This window comes from Symphalangus syndactylus, chromosome 4 (assembly GCF_028878055.3).
Source record: "Symphalangus syndactylus isolate Jambi chromosome 4, NHGRI_mSymSyn1-v2.1_pri, whole genome shotgun sequence".
NCBI classification, from domain to species: domain Eukaryota; kingdom Metazoa; phylum Chordata; class Mammalia; order Primates; family Hylobatidae; genus Symphalangus; species Symphalangus syndactylus.
This window is the reverse complement of record NC_072426.2, coordinates 17149207-17177081: the sequence shown is the minus strand read 5'-3', so window position 1 is coordinate 17177081 and position 27875 is coordinate 17149207. Positions and strand designations below refer to the sequence as shown.

Sequence of the window (27875 nt, the reverse complement as noted above, 5' to 3'; positions counted from 1 at the left end):
TCTATGGAATAACTGCTGGGTATAAGCTTTATTTTAGTTTTTTAGAATTGTTTTAATATGCTCACCCATAATATTATTAGATGAGAAAAAGAAGATTTAGTCATTATTTTAATTAATTTAGTGTTTGAGTATTTAAAATAGTATTTAATTTAATATAACTGATTATGAATTTCTAAACTTTTGAATTCTGCTGTCTCAGAAGTGTTCATCTTATAGACTTCCCAGAATAAAATCTTTAAAACCACCACAAAGTTCAGTAAAGGAAAAAAAATTCTTACATGGTTAAAACAATAGTTTAAGATATCATTACACTTTAACTTTTATTTCTGGAAAACAATCTTCAGAGCATTATCATTCGTCTTAAAGATTACTCATGTATCCATTCTTTGAAAATCTAACATCTTAACATGTATCCGCTGCCTTTTTTTTGCAAAGAGCCTTATTTTTCAAAAGTCACAATTAGAGGGCTTGCCGGCTTTTTAACCTTGTGTTGGCTTCAATTCTCTTTGGAACAATAATCTCCCGGCCGTAGTTACTACTTTCATCCTAGAAGCTCTCACTCATCCCATGAGGCTTTCTTCATTATTCCTAAGTTTACCAATAGGGAAGCTGCAGTGTTCTCACAAAAAAAGTCCAAAAGTTGCTTAAAGAGCATAAGTAATATTTTCCATTTTTATTTAAATTTCTTTCTGATCCAGAGCCTTCCTTTTAGATTAAGACTAATTTCTTTGATGCTCATGGTTTTCAGATGATAAATCCCACAGCAACATTAGCATCTGACACTCTTAAAAAGCTCCTATGGTGCATACATTTTCATCAAACACTCTAAATATTTTGTGGTTCTTAATGTTATGCTATATTTGAGTCAAGGAGTCACGGGATATATTTAAAAATCCAAAGGACAGAGAAGTATATTGAATTGAAAAGTGATAGTTCTCCTGCACGTTCCAATCTATGCCGCAAATCCCCTTTTCCTTGCCAGAAATAACCTTGGTGCACTGTCTTCCTACGCCTGTCCTGTGTATCTCGCAGATGTATTTATTCATGTGGATGCTGCTTATTACACACTGGATAATAGAAAGGATGAAACTCTTTATATCTGGGTCAACATCTGGCTTCCATTATGTGTTGGATACTGAAGAAAATGAAGGAATACAAAGGCAAATTGCACTATTATCTCAGCCTCGATTTCTTCCTCTGATCGCATACACACTAGGAAACACAGTGCCTACACACAGGCAGTTGTACTTAAATGATGTCATAATTTGCACACTGTTCTGCAACGTATTTTTGTTCTTACTACATCCTAGTTATCTTCCCATATCAGAACATTCCTCATCTTTCTTAACAAGGATCTCATAGGATAGATTTTTCATAATTTATGTAGCCATCACTGTATTGATAGGTGCTTACATTGCTTCTATTTTTTCCTATTACAGAAACGTATTTGAAATTCATGTCTTTTTACATGCGTGTTTTTACATGTATACAAATATTTCTGTAAGACAGATTTCACTAAGTAGAACCAAAAAGTGATACAATTTTTTGTTTTCAATAGATACCACTAAATAACTCCAAAAAGACCATAACAATTACATTTCACACTATGAAATTCCAAGATTCCTCATACCCTCATCAGCACTTGATAGTAAATGAGAAATCTTTATATTACATATAAATAAAAAAATTAAAATATACACTTGTGTTTCTAGCTCCAATTAGGGAAGTAACATTTTCAAAGCCTGTTTGCTACTGAAAATTTGAAAGCACACATGAACTTTAACATAACCAACACATATCATTTTCTGATTAAATGGGGTTACAACTGTGTTTGTTATATTTGAGGATGAGCTCCTGTAACAAAAAGGATCCAAAATACAGTGGCTTAACAAATACAGAAATGAGTGTCTTTCTTGTGTAACAGAGCGGAAGTAAATAGCTCAGATGGGTGGGACAGATCAGCTATATGCAGTCATTCAGAGACAGATTCCATCTGAATAGCTCAGATGGGTGGGACAGATCAGCTATATGCAGTCATTCAGAGATAGATTCCCGCAACCTAATTGCTCCCTCATCCTCTGGGATACAAATGAAGCTGGACCCCTGCCACATACAGAAAAAGTCTTAATGAGATTTGCTGAATGTTTTAATTTCCAGACCCAGACACATCACTTCTGCGTACATTCTATTAACCAGAACTTGTCCATTTAACTGCTAGAGAGGCTGAGAAATATGACCTAGTTCAGAGGTTTCGACTCAATCACAACTTTACTTTCACAGGAAAAAGGAAGAACAGATTTTGGTGGAACTCAGTCTCATTTACTACTGCCCCCAATGTCATAGTAATATTCAAATAACTGAACTAAATAAAAAAGATGGCATTTCATAAAGGCAAATCCAGGAGAAGATAGAAATTGACATATTCAAAAGGCAATGTTTATCTTTATGAGCTTTAAATTACATAGAAATTTTCTTCCAATAATATTTTTTAAAGGGTTTACAACTGTTTGGTCCATCCTAGGTCATCTGAAGTAACTAAGCATTTCTCCTTATCTGTGGAAATATTCTATAAATCTTGCAATGACTTAAAATGAAGTTCCCAAGATACCTCAAATTGTCATATCTCCTTCTTCAGTTTGTAGCAGTTTCATCTCATTACTTCAATCCTGGGCTACTTTTTAAAGGGCTAAACAAAAACAAATTTGTAACTACTTAACATTTTAAAAGTATACACAAGTAAGCCTAAGAAGAATTTAATGTCTAGAAATAAAATTCACCAAATGTATGCTCTACAGCAGGGGAAATCAATTCTAAAGCTGGGGCTAGGATAGAGAATAGAGGAGGCCAAAACCCTCTCTAGTTAGACTTAAGTCTATACTAGAAGACATGCCTAACTCCTGTCTTGCTGGCACAATGAACACATTTAACTAAAGGCATACAACAAAGCCATTATTGTTTTGTAGAAGATGATAAGACCAACAGAATAGTATAATGCCTGTTTTGGCACTGTGAGATGAAGGCAGAGAACTTTGGCAACTCAAAAGGAGCAATAAAATGGCCATGTGAAAAGGACACTTTGGAAATACAGCAATGGCAGAAATATAAGATGCATAACTGTGATCAAGATTTACTGCTAGAGACGTTACCATAGCTTCTGAGGTGCTGTCACTCTCTACCACACCTGGCAGCAGGATGTTAGATGAGATGGGAGCCCACAATTAAATACCAATAAAGGTAACTTCAGGACTTCAGCCTGTGGCCTACTTCATTCTGACCTCATAAAGAAGGTAGTCTTTGGGATGTATGCATGACCCAAAGACTGCGTAAAAGGTAATACAATGACTCAGTACTCAACAAAAAGAGAGGAGCAGGTAGTTTATGACTAACTTTACCAGGTGGCTTCCTTAAGCACAGTCATAAATAATAAGTGAATGTCACACAAAAAGAATCACAGGAAGAGAATGGACGGACAGCTTCTTTACCATATGCCTTTTGCAAGATCCCTGATGGATTTAAATTCTGTTGGTTTTTTGGAGAAGTTGTTCATACCTCAATCCTGTACCCTTCTTAGATTACACCGATCAGTCTCTTCTCTGTTCATAAACACCCCACATGCCCATGTTTGTTAACTAAAGATGTAATTTACTTCTGTTTTTAGCTTGGTACATTTTTTTTTTTTTTTTCTGAATGTGTGTCTCTACAACTCCCTTTCACTTATCATTGTTCTGCTTTCAGTTGAGTCACTCAGTCATCCCTAAGGACTCATTAGCTGGTTAATGAGAAGCACTGTATAGACAGAAAACTGTGCACCTGCCAACTGCCCGCCGAAGGACCTGGGCTGTAATTTTCTTGCCATTTCAATCCCAGTCTTTCTTTAGGAGACTGATGATAAGGTTCAGAATGGACTGTTTGTTTGATGGTTTCTAATATGGAGACAGTTCCAAGAGAGCCAGGATTAAATTGGCCAAATTCATGCACATGTGTGACCCAACCCAAATCACAGTCCAGGTGGCTGGTGGTGAAAGCCAACTCATTAACCTACAGTGACACCTGTTCATCTGACACACCTTTCCTGAACTCAAAAGGTCTATTTCTTTTGAAATATTTATGGCTCTGAAACTAAAGTTCATTCCATTCTTGTCTTTAACTTCACATGATGGTTAAAACAGACACTTAAAATAATAACATCACCTGTAAAGGCAGAGAAGAAACATACAAAGAAGTGTCCTTTCTGTCAGGACAGAAAGAAAATAAAATGTGCACATAGGATCCTGAAAGAAAAATCTTCACCCAATTTTAAATGGGAGTTTTATTCAAATATCCAAATGACGGTTTCTATGGCACGTCTTCAATTTCTTCATAGTAACTAAATTGAACATATTCCCTTCTTCTATGATGTGTATGTCCTCTTGGCTGTCAAACTCTAGAGAGCTCAAAACAAGTGTGCAAGCAAAACTGAAAGAGGTTAATATCACAAGAGAACCCGCCACTTATAAAGGTCTTCTGTGTGTTGATTCTCAGAGACATGTTCACGGTCAGTTTAATAAAAATAATTTAGTAATTTTTTGCCTGACACTTTAGATTTAATTTTTTAATTAAAATAACATATAATAAAGCAGACAAAGATTTTGTCATTTTAGATAAAGTTAGTAACTTTGGCTTTGGTTTTCCTTCTGGTTCCTCAGTGCTTTTTTGCAGTGTTTACTTACCTGTGGTCTCATGTCTTTCCCATTAATTCATTGAAATTGCTGTCATCATGTTTGTTATTAAATTCAAGTGACATTTCTCAGTTCTTAACTGATTTGACCTCTTATTTATCCAGCCAAAAAATATACACCAAATAGCACCTAAGTGCCAGACACTGCATTTAGATGACAGGAACAAATGCTGAAGTAGACATATAAAGTCCCTACAGTTGTGGCATTTACGGTGGAATAGGAGAGCTTAATATTAAACGGTTACATAAACAATTATTCAGTTACAATATGATTAATGATACAAGAACAAATATAGTGTGCAATAAGAGCATATAAATGAAAAATATAATTTAGTTGGATATGTCAGGGAAATGTCCCTGAGAAAAAGACAGCTAACCTTAATATTAAAACTTATTTACTCAAAAATAAGTGTGCGAAACTGTATAGTTGACTTATCTTCAATTCAGTCAATCTAAAACATCAACTAAACAATGTATTCACAGATATACCACACAATGACAGTTAGTATTCGTAATTATAATCTTGGATGAGAAAAGAGCCTATAGGGCCTTTTAGATCATCACAGTTAAATTATACTTGGCTAATATAGCTTGAATATTTAGTATAATGTCATGTTCAAAACTTCTGAAACACTTTTATTCACATGTAGACCATATGATACTTATATTATAGGAAACCATCCTATTTCACAATCAAATTATACAACAGTATACTAAATTATCATATCAGTTTTTGTTTCTTTAATAGTTGCTAATATATGTGTATAGTTGTGAACATACCTGTATATGTGTATGTGATATGTATATATATCAACCGTATAGTTAAAACACCACATGTATAGAAGAGACCATCTGACCAGTATTTAAGCTTAGCCATGAGAATGGAATTTGGAAGATGAAGAATGTGACCTGGAGGAAAGAAGAAAATAATTACAGAGGTGAGAGGATAGAGAAGAGAGAAAGACGTTGAGGAAAGAAGATATCAGAGTCCCCTCACTGCCCTCCCCATTAACACACTCAAGGCTAAGCTAGTGAGGGGAGAGTATCTTTGGGATACTGGACAAAATATGGAATTCCAAGAACCAGGAAGCTTTTGTCTTATTCTAAAGGGACATAACTTGCAGGCCGTCTCCAGATCAATTGAGTGGTAGATCCATATTACAAATAAACATGATAGCAGAGTGTGATTAGGCAGAAGAAGGTGCATCTCAGCACCTCCTTCTGTGTAATGTGATTTCTGTGTAATGTGGAAATGAGCAGCTATTGTAGTGGGAATGAGCAACTCCACAGTAAAGGCATTAGGCTGTGCCATCTGGGCAGTGGATGACACAGATATCAGTGTGTGGCTGGGGTCTGAAGCCTGTTCAGGGTCAAGATGAGCCTAAGTCATCCAGAAAGGCTGATGAAGTCAGCAAAAGTCAGCCAGACAAAGGGCACTGTCAAGGCCATCATATGGATCTAAGCATTCCTTTTCCTACCTCCTCAAGAGCACCAAGAAAGATACCAACATCCATTGCCAATTTCCTTCTCCTTGCCAGTAGGGAGGCTGAAAAAAAAAAAACCAGATACTCTCTTTCTATTAATATATCTTCCTTATAGAGTGGGATGAATATTTGGCTAAGTATTGATGAACAAGATAAAGTGGAATTTGCTGGGTGGTGGGCAGGGGTCCTTTGTGTAATAATTTTGTGTCTTGATAAGGTAGGAATATGGCTGGGACCATCCCTGACTCTCTTTTTTCCTTGAATGTGAACACATGAATGAAGCATACGTCCATTGTCCATGGAGCAAGAAACATGAGGATGAAAAGCCCATATGTTAAGGATGTGAAGTGAAAAGCGGGAAGAGCTTCTTTTTTTTTTTTTTTAGAGATTTGTCCATATATTTTATTTATTTTATTTTATTTTATTATTATACTTTAGGTTTTAGGATACGTGTGCACAATGTGCAGGTTTGTTACATATGTATCCATGTGCCATGTTGGTTTGCTGCACCCATTAACTCATCATTTAGCATTAGGTATATCTCCTAATGCTGTCCCTCCCCCCTCCCCCAACCCCACAACAGTCCCTGGAGTGTGATGTTCCCCTTCCTGTGTCCATGAGTTCTCATTATTCAATTCCCACCTGTGAGTGAGAACATGCAGTGTTTGGTTTTTTGTCCTTGCGATAGTTTACTGAGAATGATGGTTTCCAGTTTCATCCTTGTCCCTACAAAGGACAGGAACTCATCATTTTTTATGGCTGCACAGTATTTCATGGTGTATATGTGCCACATTTTCTTAATCCAGTCTATCGTTGTTGGACGTTTGGGTTGGTTCCAAGTCTTTGTTATTGTGAATAGTGCCGCAATAAACATACATGTGCATGTGTCTTTATAGCAGCATGATTTATAGTCCTTTGGGTATATACCCAGTAATGGGATGGCTGGGTCAAATGGTATTTCTAGTTCTAGATCCCTGAGGAATCGTCACAGTGACTTCCACAATGGTTGAACTAGTTTACAGTCCCACCAACAGTGTAAAAGTGTTCCTATTTCTCCACATCCTCTCCAGCACCTGTTGTTTCCTGACTTTTTAATGATGGCCATTCTAACTGGTGTGAGATGGTATCTCACTGTGGTTTTGATTTGCATTTCTCTGATGGCCAGTGATGATGAGCATTTTTTCATGTGTTTTTTGGCTGCATAAATGTCTTCTTTTGAGAACTGTCTGTTCATGTCCTTCGCCCACTTTTTGATGGGATTGTTTGTTTTTTTCTTGTAAATTTGTTTGAGTTCATTGTAGATTCTGGATATTAGCCCTTTGTCAGATGAGTAGGTTGCAAAAATTTTCTCCCATTCTGTAGGTTGCCTGTTCACTCTGATGGTAGTTTCTTTTGCTGTGCAGAAGCTCTTTAGTTTAATTAGATCCCATTTGTCAATTTTGGCTTTTGTTGCCATTGCTTTTGGTGTTTTAGACATGAAGTCCTTGCCCATTATTCATGTTATCACTGAGCAGGTAAGTTGACAGTAACAGCTGCTTATCTTTGGATTTTTTTTGGTAATGCAAAACAAACTCTTATTTGTTGAGGTCACTAAGCAAGTTTTCTATAGCCTTTTACTCTTTCACCATAAATTTATTTCATTTATTTATTTATATATTTTTTAATTGTAGGGATGGGGTCTCATCATGTTGCCAAGGCTAGTTTCAAACTCCTGGCTTAAGGAATCCTCCTGCTGCATCCTCCCAAAATGCTGGGATTACAGGCTATTCACCACAAATTGCATTGAGTGGCCATGTGATAGTTAATATGAGTTTATTGAGGGTCCATCTAACAGATAGTTGTATAAGATCCCATATGTTCAGATACCTGAAAGATGAACATGTCTACTGGAGTCATCTAAGCCAAGACTTAGTTACATAAGACTGATTGAACCAAATTTAAAATTTAAAACTTATTTTTCCCCTCTGTCTAGTATTAGAAGTCAAAGTAAAGAAATTACATATTTCACTACTCTCTAGATTATGATATGGGTAAATTGGTGACCTAATTACAAAATCTTTAAAAGTTACAATTTTTAGTTAGCTAGAAAATAGTGTTTTTGTGGGAAGAGGAATTGAAATGGAGGAAAAGGATTGCAGGAAGGTGAAGTGGCAGCCAGATTGTGAAGAAACTTGTATGCCAGGGTTTAAAAATGGGCTTTGACTTGTAGATGTTTGGAAGTCATGGAAGAGTTTGAAATAGGAGATTAATATAAAATTAATATTTAAGAAAATTGCTTTGGAATCTATGGGGAAGGAAGAATGGAAGAGAAATTCCATGCCAGGAATATAATTCTTGATACTTATTAAAAGAATTTAACCTGTAGTTCTGGTTTGCCTAACATTATCAACATAATAATAGCAGACACAGATGACAAAAAATAAAGATTTAAGTCTATTTAAAATGATTTTAATATAGTCAAAGTATTTTCTAATAACTCGTCTCTTATATTAGTCAAAACCACACAACTGTTAAATTCGTGTGAAATTGCATATAGTGTCTTCATCCCAGCAGGTGCACAATAACTACTTACTGACTGATGAGCTGAATTGAATTCAACAACTTATTACTAAATGCCTACTGCATATGTGCATTTACAAACAATTTTTAAAATGTCTTGCATATAGATATGGCCACCATGACACCTAGTTTTTCCGAGAGTAAATAATATCTTCAAATTTTGTGTTTTATTATTTACATAAACATAGTTATATTTGTCAAATCATGTCTCAATTTTTGTTTCAGAAATGTTAGTGCATATTCTTATGTTGCAATATAACCTAACAAATATGAAAAATTGTTAACATTACCTACATTTTTCTTTCCTTCTTGATACAGACTTTTTTAAGAGAATGAGATGGCCTCAAATTCTCGAGGTTGGGCTGTCTATAGAAATGAATTGCCCAAAACAATCTTTCGAGTCTTCTAAACTGTAAGGTACATTTGAAAGTATTATCCACCCTTAGTATGAGGCAAGCACTTCTTTGCCTCTTGATTATATCTACCTTGGCACTAAAAATGATTCTTATCCTGTTTGGCTCTATCTTTCTGACTGGGCTACAGTGTTCACCCCTTTGCCTGGCACATCCCATTGACTTTGCAGTTAGTAGGACAAGGAACTCTTGTGCTTTCAGTATACAAGACTGAAGAAATTTTGTACTCATTTTTTACCCTCTATGTGCCAAGGTTAAATATTTAACTACCTGTACATCATCAAAAAATATATCAAACCATTGCTTCAAATAGATCCGGGTTTGTTTTTGCTGTGAGTTTTCTTTTCTAAAGGAAAAGACCCACAAGGATTCGCTTACAAGCCAGGGTAAGACTGTTGGTGAGTGCTCGTTCCCACAGTTGAGTGAGACTCAATTGAAAGAAGCCAGGAAGAATGACTTACAAGGCAGAGGTCGGGAGGACTAATCACAACTGTAAATATATCTGTATCTATAATTATTTTAAGGATATTTCAACACTCCATAGAATGCACAACCTGGCATGGCTGATTTTAAGGAGAATATACCTAAAGTATCATAAAACTGCAGAGACTTGTAGCAGACACATCTTAATAGCAGAGACTATAGAATCAGCCTCGAGCCTACCCCTACCTGCTCCTGGCAACATTTAGAGATGTCGAGAGGAGGTCCACAAAATGAAACATATTAATATTTCATTTTCCTTTGACAAAATATACTCTTTAAAATTTTATACACATTCATTTTATTATTCCCCCAGTAAACCTGCCATGTTAAACTGTTAGGTCTAACTGTTAGGACCTAGTAGGTGCACATAAGTGAATAAATAAATACCATAGGCCAGCTCTGTGCTGGATTATTCAAGGGAGCGAAGGTCTGGAAAATCAAATGCTCAGGAGGATGTTCAGGAAACAGGGAGCAGTACAGTACAGCTGATGTGTAAGGTATACAGAGAGCCAAGGAATGAGATTTGTTTGGAAAAATGGATTATGTAAAATTTCATTGGCTACAGGCCTTATTAGCTGTAATTACAACAAAAAGCTAAGGCGCTCTAGGAGTGAAAATAATTTCCGGAATTAGTGGCATGATAAGTGATTGTCAAATCCAGTGTAAGTTACAGGATCACTATCCATAGAGATTAAAGCAGTTTAGATGGATCATTAGTTATACAATTGCCAGAGAAGTTGACTTAACTGCTCAGCTTTGAAACTGTGTATGCATGAGAGTGGTTAGTTCTACAGCCAGGCACGTGGGCATTGTCTGATGTAGTGGGATAATTGGACTGCTCCAGCACATCCCTTCTTGAGAAGGTACAGAACACGTTTTACATGGTTTCACCTGTTTATAAAGCTGCATGTTGGCACAAAGACAACAGACCTGCTCCACTTAGGAGAACTGCTCAGTCCAATAGTCAGGACTCAGCTGGGCCCTTGGAGCATGGAGCACAAACTCGGTAATGAGGGGCAATCTGCCCAGTCTCAGAAGGCCCATCACCTCCTACTCCAGGAATAAGCAGGTACAGAGTGGGAGGAAGGGGCAAGTGTAAGAGTTAAAGAAAGAGGAAAGAAACACAAAAAGTGGCTCAACAGTCAAAGACAGGTTTATTTTGGAGAATAAACCTGAGAGGGGCTTTTGGACGATTTTTTTTTTTTTTGGTCAGGAGCATTCTCTCTTACAGACTAAGAGTCTTTAGGGGATCTCGGTAGGATAATTTATCACAGGCTTGGAATGTTTCCATGTGGAAGTGAAGTTTATGGCACAGTTGCAATGTCTCTGGTCGAGGAGGGGTTTATCTTGTGGTTGAAATGTTTCTGGTTGGAGATGTCATTTGTGGTTTATGGTCAAGCTGACCTTAGACATTAGGCTGATGCCCTTTGGATTTAGGCAGTTTTTAATCAAGGTGAACTTTAAAATGGCAGTGCTTGTCCAAGATGGCAATGCCCCTGCTCTGTCAGCAAGAGTGATGAAGCTTGGGACCTTGGGCGAGGATAATTTTAAGTGCTAAATAGTAAAAACTAGTTTTTTTCCGGGTATGATCAACTGTGTAGTACAGTTCAAAGTCCAATCCAGAATCATCTTCGTGAACTTTTTTGCCACCAGTTTCTTATCTGCCAAATGAGGGTAATAATTCCTGCCCTATTATATACTGTTACTGTGAGGATCAGATGCATGATGTATGTGAAAGAAGTAGATACCATTTATTTTATTTTATTTTTTGCTACTTTTTGTATTTTGCCTTTTTAAAAACAGCTTTGAGTATACAAGCATGCAATAAATGCAATAATGCATGATAAGCATGCAATAAACTGCACGTTAGAGGTGTACAATTCGAAATGTTTTGACAAATATATACGGTTATATATATATACATATATACAGTTTATATATACCATTTATATATATATATAACCACAATGTAGATATATACACATTATAGTTAACAAAGCATCACCACAGTTAAGATAATGAGCATATTCATCATCTCCCTAAATTTCTTATGCCTAGCTCTCCTACCTAACCCTTTCATCCCAAGGAATCCATGGATTAGTTTCTGTCACAGTGGATTATCTTACATTTTCTAGAATTTGTGTAAATAGAATTATACACTATGTATTCTTTTTTGGGAGTGGGGGAAGTCTGACTTCTTTTGCTCAGCCATAAATAGATGCCATTTATTACACATCTTCAGTGCGACAAGAACTGGACTAGGCACTCTCTGTTCAATACCTCATTTAACCCTTATAACCCTCTCAGGCAAGTATTGTCATACCATTTTACAGACATGGAAACAAGTTTGGTGGGTTAAAATAACTTTTTCATTTATTTATTCATTTAACACATTTGTTTTGAATCCTTACTATGTGCCAAACATGGTAATAGATGGATAGTAAAAATAAATAAACATAGAAGTAAAATTAATAAAAATAAGACAAAAATAGATCGTATCATGGTAGGTTCTATGCAGAGAGTTAAACAGAGGTGCTGGGATTATGTGACTGGGTGGTATATCTGAAGAGATACCTTTAAGTAGATGACTGAGTGGTACAGACATGCCAGCATCAAGCCAGGAAGGAAGGATGATAGCAAAGTCCCTGAGACTGGAAGACTTTGGTATGTTGGAGGAATGCAATTTAGGGTAGTGTAGCTGGAATAATGTGGACACAGGAAAAGTGGTGGAAGTTGAAGTAAGGCAGGGACCAGATCTTATAAACCAGAGACAGTTTTTAGGTTTTTTATACTGAGTGAAGCCTTTGGAAGATTTTTAAGAAGGAAGTGACATTGTCTGATTAAGTTTTTGGTTGCTATGTAAAGAATATATTTTAGGGAAGACGAGAGAAATTCAGGGGACCAATCAGGAGGTTGCTCAGTACATCAGGAGAGAGCTAACGGTGGTTGGGGCCAGGATGGCAATGACAGAGATACAGCAAATTGGAAGGATCCAGGAATCATGTAGGAGGTGAGGGTCAACAGAATCACATGTGGAACAAGGGGGAAAAAAGGATAATTCACAGATAATTTTTTATTGTATTAATAAATTTATATCCTATAAAAATTTCAACACACACAAAAGTGGAAGAAATAAAATTAATCCCAAATATCTTTCATCATATTGAATAATTATCAACATGTTTCTGTATTTGCTTCACCTATCACATCTGTCTGTGCTGAAGCATTTTAGAGATACCCTTGATGACATGAAATTTCATACCTAAATACACAGGGCTGAAAAACTACCTATTGGGTACTATGCTCATTACCTGCATGATGGGATCATTTGTACCCCAAACCTCAATGTCATGCAAAATACCCATGCAACAAACCTACACATGTACCCCCTGAATTTAAAATAAAAGTGGAAACCAGGAAACAAAATGTGAGAACATTTTCTTTCATACTTGCAACCTGATTATTATTCCTAACAAAATCAGTAGTAATTTCTTGTATCAATTAGTACCTAATCCTCAAATTTCCCCAGTTATCGCAGAAAAATGCCTTTCTAATGTTTGCTTGAATCAGGATCCCATAATCAATACTTTCCATTTGACTGTTAAGTTGCTTCAGATTCTTTTAATCTAGAGCAGATTCCTCCTCTCTTTCTTTTTCCCATGCTATGTGCTGGTTGAAGAAACGAAATTGATTTTACTGTAGAATGCCCTAAATTTTGAAGACAGATGATTACTTCCTAACTTGTAAACAAGTTTGGTGAGGTTAAAATAACTTGTTCATTCATTTGTTCATTTAATACGTTTGTGTTGAAAACCTAGTATGTTCCAAACGTGATAATAGACTGAGAAAGGAGTGTTGGCTCACCAGTACAGGGCCTTCTGCTGTTGGAGCTTATATTCCACAGAGAACATGGATAATAAAAATAAGTTCTCAAGTAAGTAAAAATAAATAAGAATATTAATTAATGCATAAAAATGAGGCAAGGTTATGTCGAGGAGACATTAACTTGTTCTCTATTCTCCATATTTCCTATAAATTTAAAGTTAGATCTAAAGGCTTGATTAGACTCAAGTTAATCTTTTCTGACAAAAATCCTTTATAGATGTTGTGTGAACTTCATATTACATCATATCGAGGGTCGTCATGTCTGGTTGTCCCACTTTTAGAGATGGTGATGTGGACAGCCTAATCTTCCAGTGTCAAGATGTATTTCCCCTTTTATAACTAGCCATTAATCCATATGATCACATGATAAAAATGTTGCGTCATCAACGAGTTCTATTTGTTTTGTTACTAAAAAACGGTTCATAGAGTTCATATTGAAATATTTAAGCATTTAGCTTTTTTTCTTCTTTTTTTTTTTTTTACCGTTAGTTTCCAATAGGAAGTTGCTGCCAGGGCAATCTCAATGGTCACTAATGAGTTTATTTTTGGATTTCCTTTTTGTGGAATATTATAATAAACTCATGGACTTTCATATAATGTTATATTCAAACAATTGCAGTCAGTAGTCTTCTTGATCCCAAGTTGGTTAACAGGATTCTGAGTGGACTGTGAAGAAAAAATGGCTCTGATAGAGCTGCAGAGGAAAAAGTGCTATTGGGAGGGTGTTTTATGTTTGTCAAGATGAAGCAGCTCTTAAAGAGACAGGTCTACTTGATGCCAAAGCTCATGCTTCCATTACTCCCAGCCCTTCCTAAAATGAAGTGTAGAAGTAAAAGTACTTTCAAAAATAAGAATACTGCTTTTTAGTGATATCCTGCTTTGAGTGTGTATTAATCAGCTTTTCTTTTCTTTACTTTTTTTCTTAGAAAGAAACATTTAATGGGGGTTTATGAACAGAACCTATGTCTGTGTCTTGGCCAGTAGTGAGACAAGATCGTGGATCCTAGCACCATTACCCCCCAGACCCCAGATTATATACTTTAGGGGAGGGGCACTTGTGCTTCAGAGGAAGGGGATAGGAATTTGCCTTTAAGGGCAGGAGTATTGGTATATAGGTGCTCTTACACAAAGGGCAATAGATAAACTAGAAATCTCAGAGGCACTCCCGTAATTTGGGTTAATCGGAAGCCAATATGGCAGATCAGCACCCAAGATGAAATTTTTTTGGCCTTCGCACTTCACCCTTCTAATCCAGCTGTTACAATCTCACGTACCCTCCTCTTCCATGATGGTCCCTGAGCTTTTAGGAATGGTGTTTAATATATTGTAGCTTTAGCAGCAACACACTGGCAATGAAAAACAACAGGCCCAGTGGGATTCCAAATGGGGTAGATTCACAGGGTTTTCAATCATCTCTAGTCTTCAGAATACCATGACTTCCGTTTTCTCAGAAAAAGTAAAACAATGAGATACATAACATTAATAATTTAAATAGTAGAAATATAATGCACATAAATATTACAGTCAAAAGAGAATTTGTATGCCAGAACAATAATAAAAATAATCTATTCCATAAGAAGTCAACTAAAAGCGTCATGAGGAAAAATAAAACCTGGTTATTTTTTAGAGACTTCTTGTAGCCAGGAAATAATTCAGGATTAGCCCAAATTGTAGGCAAATAACAAAAATTCAAAACAATGCTCAGGGCTAGAATCTAAAGTTTTCTTTCCCCAGTTTCCTCATTTCTACCAAGAATAAATCATAGTAGGACCAATTTATTTGCAAAATAAATTTTGGTCTTATTATATTTGGCCTGGTTATTTGCATAAAGCATATAAAAAGTGGTGATCAGCTATATAGGCTCTTTTTACATTGATTTTACCAGAACTTTTATAAGGAATTTCTAATTCAACTTTTTACAAGCCTTGAGGCTAGAAGCCAAGCCAAGCATTCGCCATTAGACCGTGCTTGTAATATCTATACAAATTTTGCTCTTCTTGAGGTCTCAAAATATCTTGAGGTTTCTGGGCCCACTAGAAAGTGACATTCTTGGCTGGGCACAGAGGCTGTAATCCCAGCACTTTGGGATGCCTAGGTGGGTGGGCCACTTAAGGCCGAGAGTTCGAAACCAGCCTGGCCAACATGGCAAAACCCATTTCTACTAAAAAATACAAAAATTAGTTGGGCATGGTGGCAGGTGCCTGTAATCCCAGCTACTGAGGCATGAGAATCGCTTCAACCTGGGAAGCGGAGGTTGCAATGAGCGGAGATCACACCACTATACTCCAGCCTGGGTGACAGAGTGAGACTCTGTCTCAAAAAAAAAAAAAAAAAAAAAGGAAGTGACATTATTTATCACAGTATCACAGGTCAGAAACCTTGTAAGGCAACCATTTAGACAAGGTCCTGGGCCAGTCTTTTCAAGGGGCTTTTCACTGGCTCTATACAGCCAATCTCAATCCCTCAATCTGGTCCTATCTGAAAATATGCCATTCCAGTCAAAGGCTTGGTAAAATAACCAATATCTGTGATGTCAAATAATCCCCAAATCTCAGTGAATTGAAACAAACATCTATTCCTTTCTTATATTACAGTCTTTAGCTATGAATTGGCTACGACTGCTGGCTCCTTTTCAGTTCTGTTCCATGTGTCTTCTTCTGACCCCCAGGTTGCTGGAGCGGTCACAATATGGTACAGTCTGGTGGCAGAGGGGAGAGAGCAAGAGAGAGGTGGAATATGATGATGTCACTGAGATCTTGTATACATAGTTTACATCACATCTGCCCATGTTCCATTGGCTATAGTGTGTCATAGGACCAAGCCCGATTTCAGCGGGGTAGAGATGTATATTCCAATAGGAGGCCCTGCAAATCACGTGGCAAAGGCAGGGAATCAATGTTTTCTTTCAGGGAAGGGAAGAACAAATACTTGAGAAAAATTATGCAAGCTATCACTGATTGCCATTATCTGGTAACCTTCATAATAGACATGGAGACATGAGTATAGCATTATGCAAACGTAATATCTAAACAGTCAATGTAGATGCAGGGGATATAAGAATAAAAAATAATCACTATCAAGTCCCACAGAGCTTAAAGGAGAAAAAAAATCACTAACGTAAAAATGCATAATATACCAGAAAGGATTATGAAATGTTTATTTTATTATTATTTTAAAGAGTCTGTGTGTGACAATTTAACTTTTGTACTCACAGAGGAATTCTTTAGTTCTTCATTCAAAATTTAATTGCTCTTAATTTACTCACAATTCTAAGAGGCAGATTAGAAGCAGAATGTTGTAGGTTGTGGTGGGCCTGGAGCACACTGGAGGCAAACAGTAACAAAATGAAGGAGGAAGAGTCAACAGCAAAAGAAGTCTTAAGAATAACTAAATAAAGGATACATAAAATCTCAGGAACCAGAGCTATTTGGGAGGATTTAGGAACAAATGACTTTGTACAACCTAATACTTCTTAGCATGCAACAAACTATCTTTTCTTCTACAGTTAGTGCCCTGTCTTCTTGTCTGCCACAAATTACATTCCTTCCCACAAGAGAAACATGCATAGATAAAAATCACATGCATTTAGTTGCTGTTTTCAGAAAATCACTATTGTAATGCATATGAATATATATCAGTATGGACAGGCCAAGTTATCCTGTAGGAACAAATAACTCCCAAAATTTTGGTAGAAGAAAATAATAAAGGTTTATTTCTTTTTCATGCTTTATTTCCAACGTGTTTAAGTGGGAACTGGGGGCTCTGCTCATTACAGTCGCCCATGGCCTCCGGCCAATGAAATCTCCGGCCAATGAAATGCTCTACTGTGACTGAAGCAGCAAAGGGAAGATGGTGAGTTATCCACAGGCACTTAAAGCCCCTGCCTGGAAGTGCTACATGTCACTTCTCACATTTCATAGTCAAAGCAAATCACAAAGCCACTTCAAGGGGCAGGGAAAAACACAGGACCTTTCAAGGACAGGGAAATGCAATTTCCCTTATGCCCAAGGGGAAAAATTAGAGATAGTTAGGGAATGCATTAATGACCAGACATACAGGACCACAATGTGAAAAACAGTTCATACACATACCCCAGTGTGGACCTATGTGTCTGGGCCTTCTGAAAATATAGAACAATTTTGTTGGATAGCCTGCCTAGCTCTGAGCAAGGAGATATTCTTATGTCCCCTGTATCTGTTTTGACTGTTTATGATATTATATTTGCATAAAGCCCTGAAGAAATGAGACACTGTGTTGGTGAGGTTTGATGGGGCATGATAGATAAAAAGGAGTAGTGTGGGGTGTGTGATGGGGGAATCCTGTGAACATCCTCAGCTCTGGGGAGGTTGCAAGTTCTCAAAGTGCTGAGGATTGTAGTGCATTATTTTCCTGATCTCTTCCTGTTCTTCCTGCTTTATTTAGAGAGTTAGGTATTCGACAAGTTTCTTGTATTTCCTTCTCCCCTCCATTTTCATTCTCTTCTTCTAATACTGCCTAGAATAACTGGTTCTTCACTCTGCTTCACACTGCTGCCTTTTTTTCCCACAGGCAGAACCCTGAGAAAGGCTCTGCTTATATTTCTTCTTCTTTTAATGTTGAGCCCTGTGACATGAGGATTTGGGCTCACATGCTATGGCATGGATTCTTAAAGGAATATGCTCATACACTCTACCTGACCCAATTTCACTTTAACTCTTTGAAGGGTGGCTTTGAAATCAGAATTGGACGCAGAGGGAGTCCCAGAGGCCAACACTGTGAACATAGGAAGGGAAAGACCAGTTCTGCAAGCACAGACGAAATTTTGAGAAGCAGAGCTACAGGTAATTAGCACATGGTCCCTAGAAAAATAGGCACAATGAGTCGACTAGAAATACACACTGTCTCTTGAGAGCAAAACTTCACAATCAGCACTGGTTCTTCCACAAAGGGTGTTTCTGGGTCATTGTTCTTTCCAACCACAATTAGTCACACTTGTTTTTTACTTGGTGGCTTGACAGAAGATTGGCCACACACTACTGAGGTATGTGAACTTGCTGAGCTGGAAAGTGCTGCTGCTCATATGCATGACCCACTCCACTCTTGAGGATCTACACTTTCTGTGTAATGAAGCTGTGGGATTCTCAGGCATGAAATATTGTGGAGGTAATGAGCTGAGTCTTGATACATCTTTTAAATAGTCAGAGCTGCAGACCTCATGGCCTCTGATCTTCCATAGAGACCTGGATAGAGCTGAGTATTGTTTGCAAGGCATTGGATGCTATAACTATCTTTCCAGATGGGTCCCAAGGAGATGAAGGCCCAGAAGATCTTAAAAATATGTGTATGAATTTGTATGCAAGACCACACAGAATCAGGAGCCCCTCCCTACACTGTCTGACCAGGTCCTCCAAAGTTGACTTTTACGTTCTGCAGTCTACCCCTGGCTTGTCTTTTCTTGTTTATGCCCAACTTGTCCTTCTTAATGACTCTCCACTGTGGTTTGAACTTTCCTGCCCATACATTTGCCTATCAATTTCAACACACTATTCTGATTCTAATTATTCTTTAGAATTGAGCTTTGACCTCACGTTGTCTATGAATCCTGTCTAATCACTCCTGCTGGAAAATGTCTTGCCTCATATTTCCTATTTTACACAGAGACCATTCCGGCCTCCCCTCCCATTTATTTCCTGCATATAGAAACATCCTGCATTTAACACTGTGAATGTATCTCAGGCTCCCATGAGTAATATCCTTAAAGACCAAGACATATGTGTGGGAAGTGAGAGAGGAAGTGTAGAGATGTAAAGATATTTTACATTCTTTTGTGTATTTAAGTTGTCAGCCTAGGTTACCACACCTACTGAAACATAAATAAAATCTCACATCTTCTGGGAAATTCAGGGCCTCCCTCCAAGATTTCTACAAATTCTGGAAGGTTTACAGCCTCCTTTTCATAGTTACCCTCATTACCATTTCCTGTTAGTCCTGAATCTCACACATGTCTCATCTCCTCAAGACTTTGCCTTATCTCAGCTTTGAACCTACCTGACTTGGAAACTACTCCTGTTCTTGGATTTTCCTGATAATATGGCTCATGTAAGGCATTCATAGTAGCAGACTATGTTGAAGTCTTGTAGGGCTTAGACTCCTTTATACCATGTAGTACAAACAGCGTACTAGATGTTTCTTTTCTTCACTGTTATTTCAGTACCCATCCACGGAGAAATTTCTCACTAGCTAACTCCACAAGACATGCACCTATGCAATGGGATATGCCCTACAGGACCGGATCCCTTCCCTCTCTGCGTGTCTTCGATCCCACATAAATCTCCCCTTCTCCAATTCTTAAAATCCTTAATTTTTTAACAAACATTTAGCTATCTCTTACCACATTTCCAACCACATTTTAGGTGTCTTGTCTTTCACACCCCAAAGTAGCAGGTCAAGAAGGCAAGCTAAAAAGAAGACCATTGACACTGGAGAGCGGGCATGCTGAGTACTACCTCAGGGGCAGGTGGGACTCAGTCACTGTTCTTTTAAATAACAAACTTTTCCTGGGCGCGGTGGCTCACGCCTGTAATCCCAGCGCTTTGGGAGGCTGAGGTGGGTGGATCAGGAGTTCGAGACCAGCCTAGCCAATATGGTGAAACCCCATCTCTACTAAAAATACAAAAATTAGTCTGGGGTGGTGGCAGGCGCCTGTAGTCCCAGCTACTCGGGAGGCGGAGGCGGAAGAATCTCTTGAACCCTGGAGGCAGAGGTTGCAGTGAGCCGAGATTACGCCACTGCACTCCAGCCTGGGCAACAAGAGAGAAACTCCGTCTCAAAAAAAGAAAAAAAAAAAAAAAAAAAAACCACCACCACCAAAAACCCTAAAACAACAACACATAGTGCTTTTCACAAAGTAGATATTGGATGTCTATATGTTGAATGAAAGAACAAATGCAACAACAAAATCCAAGGTACTTCCCTGCTCAGGTAAGAGGCTGTGTCTCTGACGAAGCTTTGGGTGTCTCTCACCTGCCCCATCATTCCCACTTCCTTTCCTAGCTCCCAGATTTCTGTCTATTGTTGTTAGCTGGTTGCCACTTAATACCCAGTAAAAGTTTATCTTACAAAGGTGTAAAGCATGTGTAGCACTCCTTTCCGCTTCTCCATCACCTACCAGAAAACAAAACAGCCTTCAAGATTCAAAGTAAAGCAGCTAAGTAAGTATGAAGATAATATTTAGCCTGAAGGTCCTGCCAGTTGTCCCTTAAATGCCACTTGCTAAGTGGCTCAATGTACTGTATGACAGCATCACTTTGGGTACTCGTTAAAAATGCAGAATCTTACTGAATCACAATCTATGAGGATTCTTATTGCGTTCTTAATAAGCTCCTTGAGGGATTCCTATGCTTAAAAGTGTGAAAGCTGTAGTGCAAATGCATTCTCATGCATGTGTTTCAGAGCAAAAAGGATTCTTCCCTTCTTAGGACTAGTACATCTTCTGTCTTCATCCTTCTGCCTTCTCATGAAGGAAAACATGAGTTCATTATGCTGTATTGACAGCCAAACACATTTCTGTTTTGTTTTAATGTTGGCCACAATAAACTGTTTTTTAAAAGAATAAATCAGTCAGACGTATTCATCATAAACAGATTTCTGAACACAACCACTTATATTGTAAACTTATCTGACACACCCCTTTTTCCGATAAGTAGCTAGAGAGTAAACATGAAGCATACAGATAAATTTGGTGGCATTTTAAATTACATAAGAAAACGAAATAGGAAGTAACCTCAGGGGGAATGTGACTTGCAACTAGAACTACTGAACATGGCATACCTGGTGTGAGCTTGGGACACGTGAGTAGAACTTTCAATGGTCAGCCACCTCTACTGCCTTTCAGACTTACGCTTTCTTTAGAGGCGAGTCCCTGGACCCTTGGAAGTATGGGAATTTAATGCTGACACCAGCAGAAAAATGCCACCCTTCTAGTCCCCCGCAGCTACCGCTTGCCTCTCTTGGATTGCAGCAGAACCCACCTCCTCTGCAAATCCTGACCCTGCTGAGTGTGTGAGCTCTGGCAGCGTGTCCAGGCTGAATTGGCACACACTCCCTCCTGTCTGTTTGGGTGAGTCACTGAGTGTTCAGAGCACATTTTCCCTTCATTGGCTGCCAGCTATAGCTATTGGCTCACTCATTCTCTTTGGAACAGCTCAGCACTCCTGTGCTAATGCAATTGCTTGAACTGATGTACAGTTGTGTAGAGACCTGCAGAAAAGCATAAAACTGCTGAAGGCTGAGACCTGTCTCATCTACCGGGAAGTCAGACAAAGATGCTTACCTTGGTTTACTTGTTGCTAACATACTCATCCTATTTGTGGCCCTCTTATGGCTTCCCAGTGTATAGAAACCTCACAAATTGCGAAGACTCAAAAGTGCCAGTGGCCAGGCAATCAAAGACAAATGTTTCCCCTTTCATCTGCGTCTTAAGATGAGAAACAAAGGGTTTGTGTATCTGGAAATATGGGCAATTTTTCTCCCTTTTCTGCTATTCTCAGCACTTGTGTATTTTGGAGTGCATTAGCTGAAGCTTGTATATAGACATAGATTTCACGTAAGCTAACTATCTTCCTATATAAGCTACTACCTTCATTAAAAGCAGGGAACCATTCTCTTTTGTGTCTATCACAGAACCCAGTTATAGGTTGAGTTCAATGCAGCCTTAGAAAGACTTGTTGAAAAATTGAATGGGGCAAACTCTCGTAGAAAAGCCAGGAGTGTTGAAGGAAGGACTATTTTGCCAGTCATCTTAATTTTTTCCACACAATTTCTGCACATCAAAGGAAGGCTTCACTTATTCTTGGACAGAAGAAATGCATAATAAATCAGTCTTCGGTAACCTAATTTCACCTCATGGGTCAAACAAATAGCCAGAATCAAGTTTTAAAGGAAAAGTGTTTGTGGGAATCTGGGCACATGACAGAGGCTGGGCATTTTATGTGAATTTGTCCACGTGTATGAATGTCTTAATTTTTCCGGTTATTGTTTAGTGGATGGAAGAAGCCGCAGGAGCTCTGTGAAGGCAGGCAGTGTGTATGGTGGTTAAGATCTTGGACTCTGAAGTCAGAGATTCGAAATGCATTCCTGTCTAGGCCACATACAAACTGAGTGAATACGTGTGACACCACTTAACCTCTTTAAGCCTCAGGTGTTTCATATATCAAGCATGTGTAATAGAAATCCCTCATGGGGTCGTGGTTAGAGTTAAATGAGATAATTAATGTCAAGTGCTTAGCCAGGTAACTATAGTAATCAATAAGTGATAGTTATTATTACTAATAGCGTTTGATTACGTGTGGACATTGAGGGATGGGGCGACTGAGACTTATATTCATATATTAATTTGTTTCTAGTGTTGACCTGAATTTCTGTGTAGTTCGCTGTGAGAAAAAAAGAAAAAAAAATCACCTATCGTGAACAAAACTAAGCTAAATATCAATGTCACTAATCATCAGGAAAATGCAAATTATGATTATAATGAGCTATTAGTCACGCTTGTCAGGATGTCTATTATTTTAAAAAACCCACAAAATATAATGTGTTGTTGAGGATGTGGAGAAATTGGAAACCTTGTACAATGTTGATGGGAATGCAAAGTGGTGCAGCCACTATAGAAAACAGTATGGAGGATTCTCAAAAAATAAAAAATAGAACTACCATAGGATCCAGTGATCTCACTTCTGGGTATTTATCCAAAAGAATTGAAATTAGGATTTCAAAGAGATATTAGCACTCCTGTGTTCACTGCAGCACCATTCACAGTAGCCAAGATGTGGAAACTATCCAAAAGTCTATTGACAAATGAGTAGATAAAGAAAATGTGGTATATACACATAATGTAATACCATTCAGCCTTTAACAAGAAGGAAATTCTTTAATATGCAATAATATGCATGAACCTTGAGAACATTTAGCAAAATAAATAAACCAGCCACCAAAATACAAAGACTGTATGATTCCCACTCATATGAAGTATCTAAAATAGTCAAATCCATAGAATCAAAGAAAGCAATGATGGTTACCAAGGACTGGTGGTGGAGGTAAATAGGGAATTACTAATTATCAGGCATAAAGCTTCAGGCAAGCAAGATGAATCTAGAGATCTGCTGTACAATGTTGTACCTATCATCAACAATGTATTGTATGCTTAAAAATGTGTTGAGGGTAGATATTATATTAAATGTTCTTACCACATTAATAATTTTTAAAACCTTCAATTAAAATTAAATAGAACTATTTGGTACACTCTCATTGGCCTATTGTTAATGCTTCACCTTGTGGAAAGTTGGCAACCTGAGAATTTTATGGAAATAGAATTGTTCCATCACTTTTATTTCCAAATATGTAACTGAGGTTCTTACTGACTCTTCCAAAGGTTGAATGTCAAGCTTATGTAACTGCATGGAATTACTCGATGATTTGAGTAATTCCAATTCATTATGACATCTTGGATCCATAAGCCATTTCTGAAGCCATCCCAAATAGATAAAGATCATCTACTGTCAATAGAACTGGAATTTCAGTAAAAAAGGTTGGCAGAAGATACGTTTTTCATGTACTTCCGTAGTTTTTGAGGATTGTTCCATATTGAGCTTTGAGAGTATTGATTTTACCCCAATGGCTTCCATATTAGAAAAGATGTAAGAAATATACTTAACTAAATATACATTTTTAAGTCTTCAAGATATATCTAAATGATGAAGCAATATTTAACAGCCAGAACCTTTGAACTTTCTGGAAAAAACAAATTTTATTTTTCCAATTGAGATATCACAAGTAATACTGAGCATGTCTTGTACAACTCCAAATCAAAGATAGTGTATTTAAGACAATAATAAAATTGTCCATGATATCCTTTAGGAGTAAACATGGAGAAAACTTTTCTTAATTATAAATGGATATTGCTGAACAAAACAAATACTAATGCAGAGGCACTTGCTTTACATTTCTCAGTGAACTCTATTTGACCTTCACTTTAAGGACACACAGCAGGAAAGCTGTCTGGAATACCCCACCCTAAACAGTGAATAAATTTATTACATCTCTGAGTAAAGAATGCCCAAGCACTGGCTCACAACTTGATAGAGGAAGCAATACAAAAATAGCCCAAGCCCTTTTTGTTCAGGAAAAGTTCAGTTTTTAGGTTTATCCTCAAAACATTGAAGTTGAAGAGACTTGGAGCTCGCTGACTTAGTGGTATATTTCGTTTATGAATAATAAGAGATATGAAGCATTTGTTACTATTGTAAAAACCTGATGAGCTCTATCCCACAGTGACTCAAAACTCTGCTGAGTTAATACTTTTGGAACAAGACTGATCTTGGCTTGAAATTACACTGAGTTAAGTGGACACTTTTTAGACCTTATCTTACTTGACTGCTCTGCAAACTTTGACATTGTTGACTGAACTCTTCTCTGTGAAAGTCTTCCTTCTCTGTGAAACTCTTCAGCAGAGCTGAACTCTTCCTTGGCATCTGAGATTCCTCACTCTTAAAGAGATTCTCCACTCTACCTTATGATGGCTCTTGGCCAATCTCTTAATAGTTGGAATTGCTGAGATTTTGTCGTGATCTTGTTAGAATTAAACACTAAACACATAGTCCCTTGGTGACGTCATCAATTTATGAGATCAACTACTACATATAGCATAAAGAATTTAAAAATCAATTATATTCTGAGATCAAAATCTCTATTTCCAACACCTTACTAGATTTTTTTACTTGGATGTTCTTCTGGTATCCCACATTTAATGTGTCCATACTGAGCTCACTATGTTCTGCCCTGCTTCTCCTATTCTTCCTGTTTCCATAAATGCTACCACCTAGTTGCCTCATTCAAAAACCATTCTTGAGTCCACCTTCATTTTTTCCCACAAATAATCCATCTCCAAGCCTGTGTCTATATTCTAATCCTCTCTCATCTTATCCATCTCTGGTCATATTCATTGTCAGTGTCTCAGTTCAGGCTCCCATTGTCTGTTTCTTGATCACTGCCTTAGACTCCTAACTGGTTTTCCCTGACTCTTTTCTCTACGCTTCAGAGTTTTACAGAGTGTTACAAAATAGACATCTGATCATTTCTTTCACCTGATGAAAACTCTCCCCAAATTTGCTATCATCCTAATCATAAAGTCAAACTTGTAAGCAAGTAAAGAAGTCCTGGATGCTCTGATTTCTTTTTATTTTTTAATCTGTCTAGCTTTAGCGTTTTCCATCTTTCCTCTTGTACTCTACCCTATGGCCATATTAAAATACTTGAAGTTGTTCAATGAGCCATTTTCTGTCTTTCCTCTGGGTCTTTGCCTATGCCCTTCCCTCTTCCTGGAATAATCTCTTTGTTGGTCTCATTGTTTGTCTGGCTTCTTATACACAAACAGTTGTCCTTATGATGTAAATGTGGAGAAAACCAACATATGACAGCAAAATTTACCTGAAAATGAAGCAAAGAAATGAGGAGTTTACAAGAGAGAAGAACTGCCTTTAATCAAATGCTTGGAGATTTTGAACTTCTTATATTTTGATTACCAATGTACTTTTTTTTTTTTCAAATTTATAAAGGTACTGGATTTTCCTAGCCCTTTCTGTTTATTTCGTGTTCCTATCCATAAAAAATAGAAAGTGGTTTGACTATTTTCAAGGCATAAAAGAAAAACAACTATTACCTTTAAGCATATACTATAGCATTAAACACATATTGTTTCTTTTCAATTCTAGGCCTAAGTTAGGAGTTCTTTCTGTTACTTCTATGAGATCTGATGCATTTATATTTCATGATACTTATGAAAAAATATTTTCAATGCCTATTTACTTGTCTTTCTCCTTCAAGAGTTATTTGAGGGCATGAGCTATATCTTTTCAACATCATATCCCTGTCTTTCTCAGTAGTTGGTACATGGTAGGCACTCAACAGATATGTTTTAGAATTAACTAATTGTGGAATTATAACCCAAGAAGAAGAAGGTGCTTCAAATATCGTGCATTATTTCAGAGTCACTAAGCATCAGATGAGGATTTCTGGGCAACTTTTCTTAGCTGGTGTACCTTCAGCTCACATCCAGACATGGGAATGATAGAGAGATACTAGACAATTAATTTTAGGTTACGGTAGCCACAAACTGGGCCCTAAAAGCACGTAGCCAGTGTTTCAGGAATCTTCTCCGTGCCCTTCTAAGGGAGTATGAGAGAGACCTTTTATTGTTCTTGAAGGCATTATGGCCCCCATAATCTCTGAAGCCAGGGAAATACTTAACTCCACATTCATGGCTTTTGGGAATTCAAGTGGAATCCAGAATGTTGGACCTGATCTCCATGAATTTGTGGGAAGCAAATCAAGGTTGTCAGTGATTACAGAGTGCCAAGAGGGCTTGATATTTCCATAGATCTTCTTCTTCCAAATGAACCTTGAAATTATTTGTCTATAGTTCTGCCGGAGGCCTCTCCAGATTGTGATGCACTGGGAGCAGGCCACTGTGAACATGTCCTCAGGTCTCCAGTTTTCTGCCATTGCATGATAAATGGAGCTTGTCAAACATAGAGCAGAGCTGAACTTTCTGAATTCCACAGGACTGTTCAGAGTGCTTGGAATGACACCCACCCGATATTAAAACAAAAAAGAAGGATGAGTAAGTGAGGAACTAAAAATTGCATGTTTCCCTAAATTAGATTTATCTGTAAGCTTTAAGTAAGTGCAAACATATTTTGAACTATCTGTTATGAATTGTGGTTTTGTTATTAAACAGCCATTTTGTTTAATTCTTATATGCAAAGTGAAAAGAGACTTGCTTTGCTGGATTTTTCTCTTTGGTAAGTATTGCATTTTGAAGGGGTACTAATTTTTCTAGCCAAATTGAAAAATTTCTCAGAATTTAAAAGATACTCCATGTGAGTTCAAGCTGTGTTAGGGTTTGGCTACATATTTTTCTTTGGCAATGAAAAGTATGTTTGATTCTTATGACTTGGTAGACTTCAAACAGGCTCACACACAAACTGTTGACCTTATAAGGTAGATGTGGAGGAAACCAACAGATGAGAGTGAAATTTATCTCAAAGCAAAGAAGTGAGGACTTTAAAAGATACAGAAATGCCTTTGATTAGATGCTCTGAGGTTTTGAACTTCTAATATTTTGATTTTCAATATACTTTTTTTTTTCCAAAATTTGAAAGGTTCTGGGATTTCTTAGCCCTTGTTGTTTGTTTAAAGTTCCTATCCATAACTAATAGAAAGAAAGTGGTTTGGCTGTGTTCAAGGCTTAAAAGAAAACAGCTACCACCCATAAGCATCTATTCTATGCCATAACATTGAACA

The 27875-nt window shown here is 37.4% G+C and overlaps 1 protein-coding gene across 1 annotated transcript in view; it reads left to right on the top strand.

Moving 5' to 3' along the window:
- Positions 1-27343, top strand: part of BCKDHB (branched chain keto acid dehydrogenase E1 subunit beta) — a 342628-nt gene extending 315285 nt beyond the window's left edge. The window contains exon 10 of the mRNA XM_063637846.1: positions 26992-27343. Within this exon, the coding sequence (XP_063493916.1) occupies positions 26992-27081 (90 nt within the window). The 3' untranslated portion in view covers positions 27082-27343. The remainder of the gene's footprint in view (positions 1-26991) is intronic.
- Positions 27344-27875: the final 532 nt, after the last annotated feature.